This window comes from Triplophysa dalaica, chromosome 1 (assembly GCF_015846415.1).
Source record: "Triplophysa dalaica isolate WHDGS20190420 chromosome 1, ASM1584641v1, whole genome shotgun sequence".
Lineage (NCBI taxonomy): Eukaryota > Metazoa > Chordata > Actinopteri > Cypriniformes > Nemacheilidae > Triplophysa > Triplophysa dalaica.
Window position 1 is genome coordinate 6,215,946 of NC_079542.1, and position 15,750 is coordinate 6,231,695.

Here is a 15,750-nt window from a genome sequence, read left to right on the forward strand (position 1 = left end):
GTGTTGGGTAAAGGTCATGCTCCTCCATCTCGCACACTGACAGCATTGTTAGTCATGAAACTAGCTTAATTTAAGATGAATTCTAATGTAATCTAAATCTACAACTGAGACAAATTTGCATGTGGTGGTATGGGTTTATCTCATAAGAAGAAACATTAATGGTCATTAGTTGAGGGATGTAGATTTAAACTAGACAGCGAGACAGAATTTGTGAGATTATTAAACATGTTGGTCCAGGTTGGCTCTCATTGGTCAGGTTGTGTTTTACTTGTCAAGTCATCATTCTTTTAAAATACATTTGCTGTAAATGTTATTAATTTTCGGTAAATTGCATCATAATTGTTATAAATATTCATTATTAGCTCCTATTTTATTATTGCTCCTGTATGACATGTCGCTTATTGCTCCCCTGAACTCTCTGTAAATTGCTTTGGATAAAAGCGTAAATGTTAAGTGCATAGTAGTTAAAAATGGGTAATCTATCAAAAGACAATAGAACAAAAAAGTGTCTATTTTGAAACAATGTTTAGGATTAATCGTGATTAATCACATCTAGAATAAACATTTGTGTTTACATAATATACAGTATGTATAGGCACTGTGCATATTTATTTTGTGTTTTCAAACTTGTATGTGACACTGGATCACAAAACCAGTCTTAAGTAGCATGGGAATTTATTTTGTAAAAGACAAAAATACATTGTATGGGTCAAAATTATCAATTTTTCTTTTCTGCCAAAAATCATTAGGATATTAAGTAAAGATCATGTTCCATGAAGATATTTTGTAAATTTCCTACCTTAAATATATAAAAACTTTATTTTTGTGAGTGGACAGTGCCCCTGATTAAAAACTTCAAAGGCAATTTCGCAATATTCTATATTCTAACAACTCATACATCCATAGAAAGCTTATTTATTCGGTTTTCAGATTATGTAAACGTCTCAATTTCGAGAAAATTTACCCATTAGACTGGTTTTGTTGTCCAGGGTGACATATGTGTATATTTGTGAAACTGGACAACAACACCACTATAATTTTGATTATATATCTATATTAATATATGCATGCAAATATTTCCAAAATATATACATGTTAGGGCTGCAACAACGAATCGATAAAATCGATAAAAATCGATTAGTAAAAAAGTTGTCAACGAATTTCATTATCGATTCGTTGTGTCGCGCGACGCGGAGACGTTTGGTTATTAAAAAAAAAAACTTTATTTGAGCGCGGAGCGGAGTGAACTCACTCGGTCTCTCTCGCGCACTGATGCTAGCAGAGTTCGGCGCCTCATAGACAGGGCGGGGCAAAAATAAAAAAACGAGCGGAGGAAAGATACATGACGGAGGCAGAGAAATCAGCGCGACCCAAGTCATCATAGGTGCGGGAGCATTTCACACTACATAAACAGAAAAACTGTGTTAACTACAAAATATGCAAAAGCGACATGGCACGGGAGCACCACGGCAATGATCCAGCACCTGAAACTCAAACATGTTGGAGTCTTTGATGAGGAGGAAGGGAGTTCAACAGCAGGTTAAGTCACTACAGAATCCTACTTTTGTTCCGTTTCGAAGTGAAGAACGTGATGTCTCTGGTGCTGGTGCTGGTGTTTATTCGTTATCCAGCTTGACAAGCATCACAAGTTAGCATTAGCTGGTTAATAACAGTATAATCAGGGGTGGTGTAGTTACTTTGCGCTTTGCATTGTAAGAGTAAAAGCACGTTTTTATTCACTCGCCTTTTTTGGACCATTCATTTATCAATCTGTTTTCATGTATAGCTACACTGCAAAACTTCCTTAGTAATTTTGTCTAATTTCCAGTCCAAATATGTAAAAAATCTTAAATCAAGATTACTAGACAAGAAAATTGATTGATGCTTAAAACTTCTGTTTGAAATTATATCTCATTAAGATTATTTTTGTACCCCATTGGCAGATAATTTTTCTTGCTTTAAGCAAACAATCACTTAATTTTGAGGTGTTTTTTCAGAAAACAAGACACAATTTCTTATGCTTTTTCATGTGTCTAGTACATGTTTCTTGATATAAGATTTTTTTTAAATTTGGACTGACAACAGGACAAAACTACTAAGTTAGAAAAGCAATTTTTGCAGTGTATATTCTGTGCTTTCTCCCATATAGGTTATTATTGACAAATATATTTGTGTGTGTTGTACTTTTTAATTTAATTTTAAAGTTCTTTTATAGCTCTTGGTCATCTTAAGCTTTGTTAAAATGTGGTGTATAAATGAAGCTTGCACTTACTACAATGATGGTAGTAATTGAATGAATAAGCTTCAAGTGAATTTGAGAGAGAGAGTGTGTGTGTGTGTGTCAGTGTTTGTCAGTGTGTGCGTCTGCAAAGGTGTGTGCGTCTGCGAGTGTGTGCATCTGCGAGTGTCTGTCTGCAGTGTAGTGTAGAGAACAAGTTCTTACATTCAAACAAATCCTGTTAAGTTTTCTGATTTGTATTGTTCTTTAGTTTTTATAAATTATTTATTGTTCTGGCAGCTCAGGTGGCACTTTTATAAAAAAAAAGTCTATATATTTGGCAGATGTAAAGCATACATGTGTATGTTTTTTGTGTTAGTCCATTTTTATTTGATTTTATTATTTTTATAACAGCTCAGGGATGTTCAAGGAGCAACATGCTTGTGCACTTTCTAAAGATTTTAGTTCTGTTTTTGAATAAAGGGTTGGAAATGAATGCTTTTCTTGGTTTTTGTTTTTATCCGATTCATCGATTAATCGAAAAAATTATTAAAATAATCGTTAGTTGCAGCCCTAATACATGTATGTCTTTTTAAATACAAAATAAATTACTAACCACAGATCACAAACATATAATATGTAAACACAAACTTTTATTCTAGATGCGATTAATCCTGAACAATTATTTCACCTGAAACAATGGTTTCCAATAAAATACTGTAATGAACCATTAGCTTTTTCTATTAAAAACATTACTAAATTCCTTTTTGTAGTGTGTTTTGGGCCTTATTCTATTAGGATTTAATGGTGTTCCTATGGTTTCCATCTCCCAGACAAAATCCCACCAACAGCATCCACCACATACCAGTAGACACCATTATAGTTTTCAGAAACCAATACAATTCCAATTATAACCATTAAAACCATAAAAAAATATGTTTTTCTTCTCAGAGAATGTTGAATGTCAGCTTCCACAACCAAAAGTTGATAAGTGTCATTTATGAATAGCAGCAGCTTCAAAAGAAAAATGCTTTCGTACAAGTTTTTACAAGAAGCGCCTTCTCAAACTCTGAGCCTAAACTCGACCCTCAGACCATTCAGACAAAAAAACATGCGCTTACAATTATTTTAAAGGATAAAGAGTGTTTACACTGTTTGGAAAATTTAACCTACATTCTTCAAGCTAGATAAGTGTATTAGAGATATTTATACCCGTCTTCAAAGAAGATGTCTTGAATGAAATGTTTTTTCGGTCCTCCCTGTAAGATTGTTTTAAATGTGATCAAATATTTTATTTGGAGTTTTTTGAGCAAAACAAGAAAAATGATTTGTGAATTGGGTAAGAAAAATCTCTGAAAAGAGCAGAACTTATTGTTTTATACATGTTATTTATCTTGGAAACATTAAGAAAATGTATTTCTTCAGTGTTCTTCTCTGTCCTTCCCGTCAGGCACGGGCGTGTGAGGGGCGACTGGTAGAGCTGCACACCCAGCTGGCTCGCTCGCAGCAGTGGGCACAGCAGCAGATGACAGCACTGCAGTCCAGAGAGAAGGAGGTGATCATGCTAAAGATGGAGATGGCCTCTCTCAGAGAGAACTATCATGCCAAAGTAGCTCAGGTAAATCAGAGTCTCACAGCATTTACATTATTCTGCTGTATGTGTTAAAGGAGTCATATGACTCAGTTAAACGAATATTGTCGTTTGTTTGAGATGTAATGCAATGTGTATACATGATTTAATGTTAAAATAACGCTGCATTTCCCACAAACTGTGCATGTTTGTTTCTCCTCTTTGCCCCGCCTCTCTGAAACCCGCAGATTTTTTACAAAACTCTTCAGTCTATAAAGGCAGGTGTGATATGATTGGCCAGTTAACCAGTGCGTAGTGATTGGTCGAATATTGCAAGCGTGTGATGAAAATGTAACGCATCTTACCATATTTGGAACATCAGGTTCATAAGCAATTGTACTGACAGGTACGCCCATCTTACTTGCGTATACATTTGGGCGGTCTTAGTCAAATCACACCACGAACTGACGTAGATTTGTGTGGGTGTGGTTACACGAGGTGTTTCAGGCAGGTCTGGGTGAGCATTTGCTTTTAGATTGATTGCGTCGTTTGTTCCGACACTTGAATTTAGTAGTACTAGTACATGCATAGGCAACTTATAACACACCAAAGACAGAGGAAAACACATATTCGCGCCATATGAACCCTTTAACATGCGTCTTTTTTGTGTTTAGGTTGAGGATTTGTACTCGCAGATGGATGCTGTAGATCAGAAGCACAATGCCGCTGTGTGTGAGGTGGAGGTTTTACGGAAGTGTTTAGTAGACGCGCGGTGTGACAGCTCTCGTCTTCATAGGGAAAGTGAGCTGGTCGTAACCAATGTTAACCAGTGGCTAAAGGAGCAAAAGTAAGACGACAAAAAAGTCCGGGACTTTAAGGTTCGGGATTTGGACCTTAAAATAAAGTGTGACCAAAGTCATTAACACATAAATGAATACCTGTTTGTGAGAAAAATCTGTTAATATTTTGAGCTTATTTAGTGAAAATTGAATGTAAGCAAGCACTTTCAAGCGCTAAATTAAAATATGATGTCACAGTGATAACTTCCAATCTCATTGGTTCTTGCATGTTTCGTGATTAGCTGTAACATATTTCCGGTCATATTTTATTTAAGGTCCAATAAACCATTAACTATGACTTTTGCCTCTGTAAACTACTAATTTGTTGCTTATTAACTCATTTGCCGCCAGCCTCTTTAAAAAATAGTTGCCAGCCTACGCCAGCGTTTTTAACATTTTCACCCAACTTTAATGGCTCACAGTAAATTTTCTGTAAAGAATAAATGGACAAACAATATGTCAAATGAAAGAACAGAGTCTCAGCTTTTAAAAAAAAGAAACCGTATTCTTCTATCTTCATTTGTTCGTTTTATCACTCCGTAGATGTGGGTAGGTTTCTTCAAAAATGCATCACTTTGATTAAACAGCTGAGATAATGAACGTTTTTTGTCAAAGATTTCGCCCAGATTACACTCATAACAATCATTAAAAACCGCTAAAACATATACGTTCTAGGTTCTGGGATTCTGTTCTGGGATTCTGTCCACCTGCTGTACAACAGTACAAACACTGATTGCTGTAATAACTCGTCTTTGGCGGGAAGCGTTTTTTTTTTTAAATGACGAGATAACTCGTCAATGGCGGTGAAAGAGTTAATAGTCAGTAAGGTAGTTGTTAGGTTTAGGTATTAGGTAGGATTAGGGAAGCAGAATATGGTCATGTTGAATATGTGTTACTAATAAACAGCCAATATGCAAAAAATTAGGCCTCAATAAGCAACTAGTTAATAGTGAGAATTGGTCCCTATACTGAAGTGTTACTGTGACTATTTATGTTTTGATAAACAATTCATTGTTTGTCATTTTAAATAAGGCCATCATAATTAAGTCACAGTAATAAAATCATTTATTCTAACTATTATAATGCTTTAATAAATAAAATCTTTGCATTTGTTTTCCAGTAAAAATATCTAAAAGTAAAGTGTAGTAATGCAGTATAATACTTTAAGCAATATATGTCTTCTATGTAAATATGTTCAAATAAATGTATTATTATAAATATGATTAATATAAATGTGTATTTTTTTAATCGGACAAAATTGTAAGATCTTTCAGGGTTTATTTGGGATAAACTGGCTGAATAGATTAATTCAAATTAGATTTTCCTTTCAAATGTGATTTTTGTATAGTTATATCACATGGAGCAGTTAATCAAACCACTCTGCAAGTTTCAGAAGTATAGACAGTGTCTGAGGTGAAAGAACTTTTGCATCCTGACAGAAGCTCTGTTATAATGACCGTATCATTATCATTCAGCATCATGGCTCATTGTGACAGCACCTTGCAGCTTCCTCACTGCTGTCCATTATCTCTACCCCTGCTCCTCTCCAGGCACACTAATGAGAAACTGGCACTCCAGATCAAAGACCAGAACAGGACCATCATCCACCTGACAGCTGAGAGAGAGTAAGCCCTGCTCCCCCTGTCCAAAGCTCTTTCCTCTCAGCTTGATGTGTGTACAAACATGGATTTGGGGTAACGGGAACAGGAAGTGTGCATACTGTAATATGAAGTGAGAAATGGGATCAGGCTGTAACGTTTGTCCTCGCCTGTGTGCAGTCACCTTCAGGAGAACGTGAAAGGTCTGCAGGGAGAGATCAGGAGAGTAAGAGCTGGGCTGGATAATCAGAGAATGGAGGCAGAAAGACTAAAGGTAACACAGCACAGACTATAAATATACTGTGGTAAAGAGTCTCTAAACATACTCCGGCACACAGATTTGTACTCCATCACAGTGTCTCAACATGTGTGGGGTGTTGTTAGGACACTGAATGGGATGGGGCTGTTAAACAGGTTGTTTCTCTGCGAATGACAAGGACTCTAACTTTTACAATTTACTATTTAAGTTCTTAAGCCTGGTTTCGCAGACACGGTTTAGCTTAAAACAGGACTATGCCTTAGTTGAGTTAAGATTTTGATGTCGCTTTTATAAAAATGCCTTAGAAGAATACATTACTTATGTGCATTAAAACAATGCCACTGATATATTTTAGGGCAAGTTATATTTAGTAAAGACATGTCAAACATTAATTTTAGTCCGGGACTAGCCTTAAGCCTCGTCTGTGAAACCAGACCTTAATGTCTGACAGAGACTAGTGTTAAATATATGATAAATAAATAACAAATATGTGAATGCTGCTTATTAATTAGCAATTTGGTGTATTCTTTAAATAAAGTGCTTTAGTAATCATTTTTTTTATTTAGTTGTTTTTTTTATATTTTTTTCATATCATTTTATTTGTAGTGCTTTTGTAAATTTATTATTTGTGTTTTTATATAGTTTTATATTTCTATAGACGGTTTCATTGGACGCACTGGCCCCAGATTTAACTTCACTCTGTGTTTGGTTATAATAAAACAATTAATACATGAATATTAATTTATACTAAGATTTAATGATATATTAGTTGTATTAAATTAAATAACAAGTACTCAACAGTTATTGATTCTTAATGGGGGTCTACTGGAAGTTAAGTTTGTGCCAAATAACATTTTGTTGTTGCCCCTGAAACATCTATATAAGTTCATTTCCGTTTAAGTTTTTTTTCCAATTGATTGTAGTGTAATGATGATGCAACATTTCTAATTTAGTTTTAATTTGATCAATTATATCTAAGCTGACATTTTATTTGATTCCTTTTTGTACCCTGTTCCTTTCTGTTGCTTTAAACATTAGACTCCGGCTACAGTTGTTATTTATTTGTCAATTTAACATTTGCATTCACGTAAGAGGCTGCGCTATTCATCTAAACGCATCTTATATGCAAGCCTTGTCTCAAATCACTGTCCAGCCGGGTCTTTCTTTTCCTCTCATACTTCCCTCTGAAGGCCGGTCAGTTCTTATTACACATCTCCCTGTATGTACCTTTTCATTATTTTTCTCTTTTTCTCCCATTCTCTGTTATCCTATACTGTCATGCATAGCATCAGGCAGACGGTCTATGTTGTGATTAGATTGGCATTTCTATCAGATGCAGAGAAAAGGTGTCCTATAACCAAAGCCCAGGTCTGTGTCACCATTAGCCATCTCATTCTGGAGAGTCTGTTCCCTCGCTGTGGAGATGGATCTTGCTCTGTAGGTACAGGCTTATCTTCCGTAATAGGGTCTGATCTGTTTCACACTTGTGAAATTGGAAAGGAAAAGTTTAGAGATGATTGGAGAACTTTCGCCACGTGGAGGCCCAAGGGTTGGACCTACAGGTCTGAACCCAATCATTCAGGCGGTGTTGACCGCATTGATGAGCCTGTCCAGCTGGGTTGAATCCGTTTTCCTCCCTGTTTGTTCTCAAGGTGCAGAACCTGTTCCACAGGGCAACTTAATTCATTATCGATGAATGAAAAGAACATAAGAGACGGTGACCTGCTCAAGGACGGACTGTTACTGCTAAAGTTTTAGATGGAAAAAGGTTGAAGGGACACTAAAGTGTTTAATTGTACTGGACACTACTGGATAGCAAATGGACTATTATACTTAAGTGAAAAAGCAAAGAAACACTTAAGTATGGGAACCAATTCTCACTAACTAGTTGCTTATAGGATGTCTATTATTAGCATATTGTGGGTTTATAAAGCACATATTCTGTATGACCATATTCGACATCCCTAATCCTAACATAACAACTACCTCACTAACAAGTAATAGCAAGTAACCAATTAAGAGTTTATGGAGTAATAGTTAATGATTTGATAACAGCGAGAATTGCTCTTAAAATAACGTGTGACCAAAGGAATATATAAAAAAAATAACCCAAAAGTCATCATTTACCCTCATGTTGTTCAAATTTAGCATGACTTAAATCTGTCCCCACCATTACAGAAACAAGCATCCTTACCATGGAGAAACATTTCTGTCAATCCACCTTTTACTACAGTAAGGGACCTTCTGAAATGTTACTCATTGTTCCGAATCAGACCCGGACAAAGTTCTTGACAAAAATTCAATTTTCTCAATTTGATAAAAACCTATACGTCAGAGAGATTACAAAATAACAAGCGAATGTAATATTTTAGATCGAATATTTGTAAAGCAGATGCTGTATGACCTATTTTGTGTTCGTATATTCATAAAATCAATAAAGTTTTGTGAAAATGATTCAAAATGCTGCCACTGGCAACTTTATGAACAACGCAGGTGGTTAAAGATTTTTTTTTTTTCAATAAAAAGGTGACATTTTGTAAGAAAGTTATAAGAAATGATGTCAAGAATCTATTTTTGGTCCCTTTTTTATACATTCCGGTTTGTTTTTAATACAATTTTATTGTTATAGCACTTTCAAATTTGCATTGCATCAAAGCAGCTGTACAAGAAATCTGTTTTTCACACATAAGACTTGCTCATAATATAATAAAATACATCAGTCCGGGAACAACATGAATGTAAATAAATGATGACAAACTTTCCTTTTTATGTGAACTATCCCCGTGTGTCTGCACACTTTTATGAGCAGATGTGAAACCAGGACAAACAGCTTGTTTCTTCAGACATACCTTCAGGACTCTCAGATAGAGTAAATACAAATAAATAGATAGCAGTGTAAATGCTCTTGGTTTATTTATGATATACAGGCTTCATTCTGCATGCATGGAGAACCCAGCTTTCAAGTCATTACTAAATCTCTTAGGTCGCAAATCTCATACAGTGCAATACAGAGCGACCTGTGCGAGGGTGGGCAGATAAGTAACGGTAACGCTAGATCCAGCCATTAGTGATTTGTTGTGATAAATAACTTAGAATAGCCTCCGTCGCTCCATCAAAAATGGATGGCTGAGTTTATTCCACAGTGTAGGAGGGTAAACGTGGTCATGTTTTATCGGCTGGCCTTGATCAAGATCTTTCAGAAGTTTATCGCAGCGCCACAACATATTTTTAAGTGTAAACGTACACGTTAAAACGTACATTTACAAGACACGTTTTCCTCTGTGAACCTCGCTATTCATTAGCGATTTTGGCTTTCCGCTTCACCCGCGACGTTCTCTGATTGATGGAATGGCTGGCGTGTTTATTTGGATATCAGGGAATGAAATATTCATATTGTACGCTTTCCCAAGCAGAAGTTATCTGGGTGCAGCGTAAATGGTACTCGGGATCAGATTTTCACAGCAGATTGCAGTTATTAAAGAGAAAAAGAGGCGGGGGATTGGAGAAAGCTGCCATCTTCCGGGAAGGCAATCTATTTCTTTTCACGCCGCTGCATAGCCTCTTAATGCACTGGAGCAAAAGTGCTTTGGTCCGCAACCTTTCACGCCTTCCCCTCCCTTTTATATGATTGAATACTTAATAACTTTGACTTTGCTTTGAAAGCCTGCGCCACGGGGCCTGTTCACCCTCCTCGCGCTGTGACGATACCGCACCGGAGTGTTTGTCTGTTGCTAACTGCCCTTATTACCAGCTGTCTGTCAGCCTGTTGCACGCAGACTTCACCCTCCATGACGCGTGCGTCTCGGACACGGAGCGCCGTCCCTTTCATCTTCATCAGCTCGACTTTTAATGAAGCGCTAAATCTAACACCGTAAGTGCGGCGCTCGTGGGCTCTCTCGAACCCAACGTCCAGCCGTAACTGTCCATCTTCTTCCCTCCGTCCCCTGACACGCCGAGGGCTCATTAGCACACGGAGCGCTCGCGGCCCTAGCCGATGTGACCCTGCCTAATTGTGCAGCAGGTTGAATTGGCCGCCCGGCGAGATGCGGTGATTGCTTATTTGTTCACCGCAGGGCTTCTCTCGCACATTCAAATGATTGACTCATTTCATTCGGGGCACAGTTTGCCGAGCTTTATTTGATAAGCTCGTTCCCGGGGTAGCTACATCCGTCTCATTCTCATGCACGAAAGTTATAATGTTCACCGCCTCGGATTATTATTCACACGGCTGATTGTTTCTCCGGCTAATTATCCGCGTTTGAATAATTTTGCATGCGCGAGGCCGCTTATCCGTCCGGAATTAAGCGGCGAGGAAGGGCTGACGTTATTAGACATGCCTTCGGAGTCGCCAACAAGCCCATTGTACATGCTGAGCTGTCCAACACCATTGGGGGATTACGAGGATATGTGGTTTTCTTTTTAAATAAAGGGTGAAATTTACATGCAGCCGCGGAGATAAGGTGCAAGAAAAGATACTTATTTGGTTAATAAGATGGATTTGTTTTCTGCGGAGAGCGCTAGAACCCCAATGAACTGTTCTGAAGAGAGAGAGAAGGCCTACATTAACATTTAATCATTTAGCAGACGCTTTTATCTAAAGCGAAGTGTAAGAAATACATAAGCACATTGCACATTGAGTCGGAAATGTGCGTCTGGAATTTCCATACCTTAAAAAATAAATGTGACCTCACGTTTTGTCAATCACATTTACACACTGCTTCATATTTTCGCACATATTTTTGTCCGTCATACAGACGCGTTTTTCGCATCCGTCAAGCATTTTGAGTTGCCTTTCATAACAATTAAGAGACGCCGTACAAACGAAAGCCAAATACGAAAAACGCATAGGAAAAATTCGGACTGTATGTGCAAAGACCTTTACTGGTTTCAACAAAGGTTCAACTGGTTTCAAACTCGCGGAAAAAGTTTGTTATTTGACCATGAGTGACGCTCAATTCGTGCCTGTAGCGAGTTTGCGTCTATACGCATCTTTGCAATGACGCTGAAAGTAATTTACTCGTGCAAAACGCTTGCTTCACGTTTGGTGTGAACCCAGTGTTAGAGAATGCAACTTGAGAACTGATTTCATGCATGAAACAAATAATGTCAGCAGTTGGTATAAAATGTCCAAGTTTATGTCTCGAATATTTTAACATACACATGGGCTGACAAGTGATGGACGGTATGTGTTCTGTGGTTTAGTTAATAGTCTGGGCCAGTTGAAATCGCTAATGGCCTTGTTTATGGTCTGGTGGCTGTGATTGAAAATGGCATATTGCTTGTTGCCCACAGTGAACAGAACCGGAGGATGAAGAAGGTTTTTTCTTGACCTCCCGCTGCTCAGATGAGTGTGTACCGGCGCCTGGACCCGCCTGTACTACACAGAGTGCCTTGAAAGAGTGCAAAGAACGTCACTGAAAATGCCTCCTGCACTTCAAACATGACTTGTGGGGTCACAATCAAATGATCCTTTCAATCTCTATGGATGGAAATGTTGTTTGTTCATTTTTGATCGTTTAAAATATGTTTTGTCAAATGATACCCTCATGCATGCCATTTTATACTAGGAGTGAGGCAGTGTGACCAAAACCTGTTCAATTTCATGGTTACATATTACGTACCACAATTAAGATATATACATATATATATATATAATCAGACCAAAATTTATTCAGACACCTTCAACATTTCTCCCATTATTGTTTATTCAGTATAGTTTAGAAAATGGTAATAAAATCTAAGTCCGAACAAACTAATCTTGATAATGTCAGATGACTTTGATAGAAATGTATGTAATGGATTAAGTTAAATAGCTGTCCAATTACATTAATGCATTTGGCAGACGCTTTTACCCAAATCAAAAGTAATAAGCTATGCTTAATTTTCTTCCATCTGTGGTGTAAAAAGGTTCCATTAGCCATTATAGAAAATCACTTAAGCAAAACATAGTCAGGTCAAAGTGTCAGAAGTTATATATAAGTATAAAACTTTTATAAATGATACATTACTTTTATCAGTTGTACTATTCCACATCATGTTTGAAGAAATTTAAGGTAGAATATGTCACAGTTGACTTTATTTTGCTATATTCAAAGACCTGCACCCACAATAAAACATTCAAAAATGATATCTGGGGCCTGAATAATTTGTGGTTTGATTGTAGAAACCCAAACCAGGTCTACACCACAGATGTCGCGTCTCCTCATACTAAGCTCCCGTTGTTGCATCTTTAAGAATCGGCTAAAAGCACATCTCTGCCGTCAACACCTGACTTCATATACTGTGGTTGGCTAACTGAGACCAGTTTTATTGCACTTATGCATATCACTTGTGTTTTACTAAATGCTTCCATTGTTTACCTTATTTGTTAAGTCGCCTTGGATAAAAGCATTTGCTAAATGATTCAATGTACATGTTTTGGGATCGTCTGTAGGTTCTCTGTTCATCTATGCTTTCCTGTAGCTCAGTGGTAAGAGCATGGGGTTAACAAACGACAAGGTAGAGGGTTTGATCCCAGGGGATTACACATACTTAGAAACAAATGTATAGGATAATGCAATGTAAATCACTTTGGATTAAAGCATCTGCCAAATGCGTAAATGTAAATGTAGTCTTCATGTGTCTTATTCACACCTGATTTAGCCACACCCACCTGTTTACATACTATGGTATCCAATAAATAGAGAAATCCGTATAAGAAATATTATAAAATAGATCATATTTAAAATGAATCTATTTTTAGCATTGTCTAATTTGATTGCATATAATATTATATGATTTTGAATATAATATGTCATGAATATGTTATGTCCTGTGATAGATGTATTGTTAATGTTTAATTGCTGCTCCTTTTTTGGAGTTTGTGGTTGTTAAGGTGAAGGTTGAATCATAAAAATGTCTGAATGTCTAATATATATAACAGAATGAACAGATATGTTATTCTTCATTCACTGTCATCATGTGTTCCCTCTGAACATAAATCAGTCAATAATTGCGACAAACTTTTCAATTTTCATCAATCCAAGAAACTAATTTCTACAAGAAAACTAACTTTCAAATCTGAGCTTTTCATTTCAACCAAACTTAACATTTCCCATCTTGGTTGTGTTTATACTAGAGTTGGTTTAATCCTTTCCATACGGGAAGAGCAGGACACCTCTTTCTGCTCGGGCAAAATCAATAGGCAACATTCTATCTAGCTCAACAGTCAATAAGAGACACTTAAGGTGTCTGTAGAAACTAAGGGATGCCAATAATTGTTATTAATACCCTGCGTTTGGGTTTTAACTGACTTCCCACACACTCACTGTAGCCAGCAGCTATACAGCCATAATCACATGCAAAGCAAGTGTGTGATTATACAGTAATGAGGACGAATTGTGAACGCTAGCATAAATAATTCTTGGGCCATGTGCATTTGTGCAGCACTGTTGATGTTAACACAACTGATTTTCATGCTCATCTGTGGCTGGTTGTGTTTAACATGTAATGTAACTTTATTCATGTACACGGAAGAAATCAGCAGCAGTCATTTAAATGAGATAAACTCTATGTAGATTAATAAAGTGAAGTTGCGATGTATGAAATGTTGCTATACATCCACTGTAATACTATAGATACTGTTTTATATAATACGGAAATATGGTATTGCATATGGACTATTGCTGTTGCTCAGTAGCAATAATGAAGTTTTTGTTTATTAAAGTTACACAAAAGACAAAAGAGGACATACAACAAAATAACGGAACAATGCAAATGTGCAGGGCTAAACATCACGAATAATACAAATAGAAATCAATTATGCAAAATAAAAACTTTTTTGTCTGCAAACCCTGGTTGGTATAAACTTATTGTAAGCCATGTATGCTGACTATGTTCTACAATTAATAAACAATCAAAAGTTTTTGTCTTGAATAAATTCTTAATTTATTTACTTTATAACATAATGTGACCAAATATGTGAGTACAAATATCTATATAGGTTTTATATTTTTATTGTATGAGCATGCATGTCATTTAAGGTAGTAAAATAATTCATATTTGACCTGGTGTTTATATAATTTATGTATTGAGAAAAATGTAATATAATGTATTTCTATAATGTAATGTAATTCTGTCATTACCCTCATTTTGTTTCAAACTTTTAAAGCGATTACACTTTTACAAATAAGGTGCTTCACTTGAGATTATAAAAATGTAAGAAAAATATGGTTCTTCTATGGTAGTGCTGTGAAGAACGTTTTAAGCACCTTTGTTTTTAAGAGTGTGGTTTACCCACAAATAAAAATGTTGCCTCTGTAGAAAACAAAATACTTTTTGAGAAATATCTCTGTGGTTTCGTGTCCGTACAATGGACATCAATGAGACTCAGTGTTGTTTGGTTACCAACATTCTTAAAAACAGAAGAATGTCATACGGGTTTGAAATGACGAGAGGGTAAATAAAGTGAACTTGAATATGAAGTTAATTCTGATTTGTCCTTTTAGATTTGAGGCATTGAATGGCAGTACTCGTGTTGGTCCTATTGAAAGATGCAATGAAGAATCACCCTTTATTGCGTTTCTCTTTGTTGGCACTGACAAGTACATGACATGATCACCACTTATGTGTTCACCCCAAATCTCAGAACGCAGCAGAGGGCATCAGTTCTAAAGACCACTGTAAAATGAACAGACCGAAGCATATGGGGATGCCGAAACTCATCTGCGAGGTGAGATTTTACTAAGCCACTGGCTCCCAGTCACAGTGACACCAGGGCCATTATAATTCCCATCCTCATTGCAAAGACCTTCAGCAGAAATCTCTTGTAAAGATGACTGCTGCCACTGCCATTCAGAAAGAGGATTTTAAAATGTCAGCCAATATCAGAGACTTGCCTCATTAAAGTGACTGAGGGGTTCATTTCGAAGACCCCGATGAGGGGGAAGAGTTAGGGCATGTTCACACACACAAAACAACCTTATACTGTACTACATGTGCACTCTCATTTTAACATTTACCATTAACAACAAAACATAACATCAAATAAAATACAAATTTTGTGATCATTTACCCTCATCAACTACATCATCACCCTCTTGTTGTTTCAAACCTGTATGACTTTCTTTCGCAAAACACAAAAGAAGATATTTTGAAGCATGTCGTTAACAGATCCTCTTTAAATTCCATTGGTTTTTAGTTCGTACAATAGAAGTGAATGGGAGCCAGTCCTATTCGGTCAGCAATTTATTTGAAATATTCAATTTTGTGATCTGCGGGAGAAAGTC

The 15,750-nt window shown here is 36.6% G+C and overlaps 1 protein-coding gene across 2 annotated transcripts in view; it reads left to right on the top strand.

Moving 5' to 3' along the window:
* LOC130427330 (polyamine-modulated factor 1-binding protein 1) overlaps positions 1 to 14,387 on the top strand; it is a 149,096-nt gene extending 134,709 nt beyond the window's left edge. Inside the window, exons 29-33 of one of the 2 annotated variants that reach the window (XM_056754711.1) lie at positions 3,669 to 3,836; positions 4,463 to 4,635; positions 6,103 to 6,252; positions 6,406 to 6,499; positions 11,777 to 14,387. In XM_056754711.1, the coding sequence (XP_056610689.1) occupies positions 3,669 to 3,836; positions 4,463 to 4,635; positions 6,103 to 6,252; positions 6,406 to 6,499; positions 11,777 to 11,779 (588 nt within the window). In that variant the 3' untranslated portion in view covers positions 11,780 to 14,387. Of the gene's footprint in view, positions 1 to 3,668; positions 3,837 to 4,462; positions 4,636 to 6,102; positions 6,253 to 6,405; positions 6,566 to 11,776 lie in introns of those variants that run through there. The other variant, XM_056754720.1, reaches the window with a different exon arrangement.
* Positions 14,388 to 15,750: the final 1,363 nt, after the last annotated feature.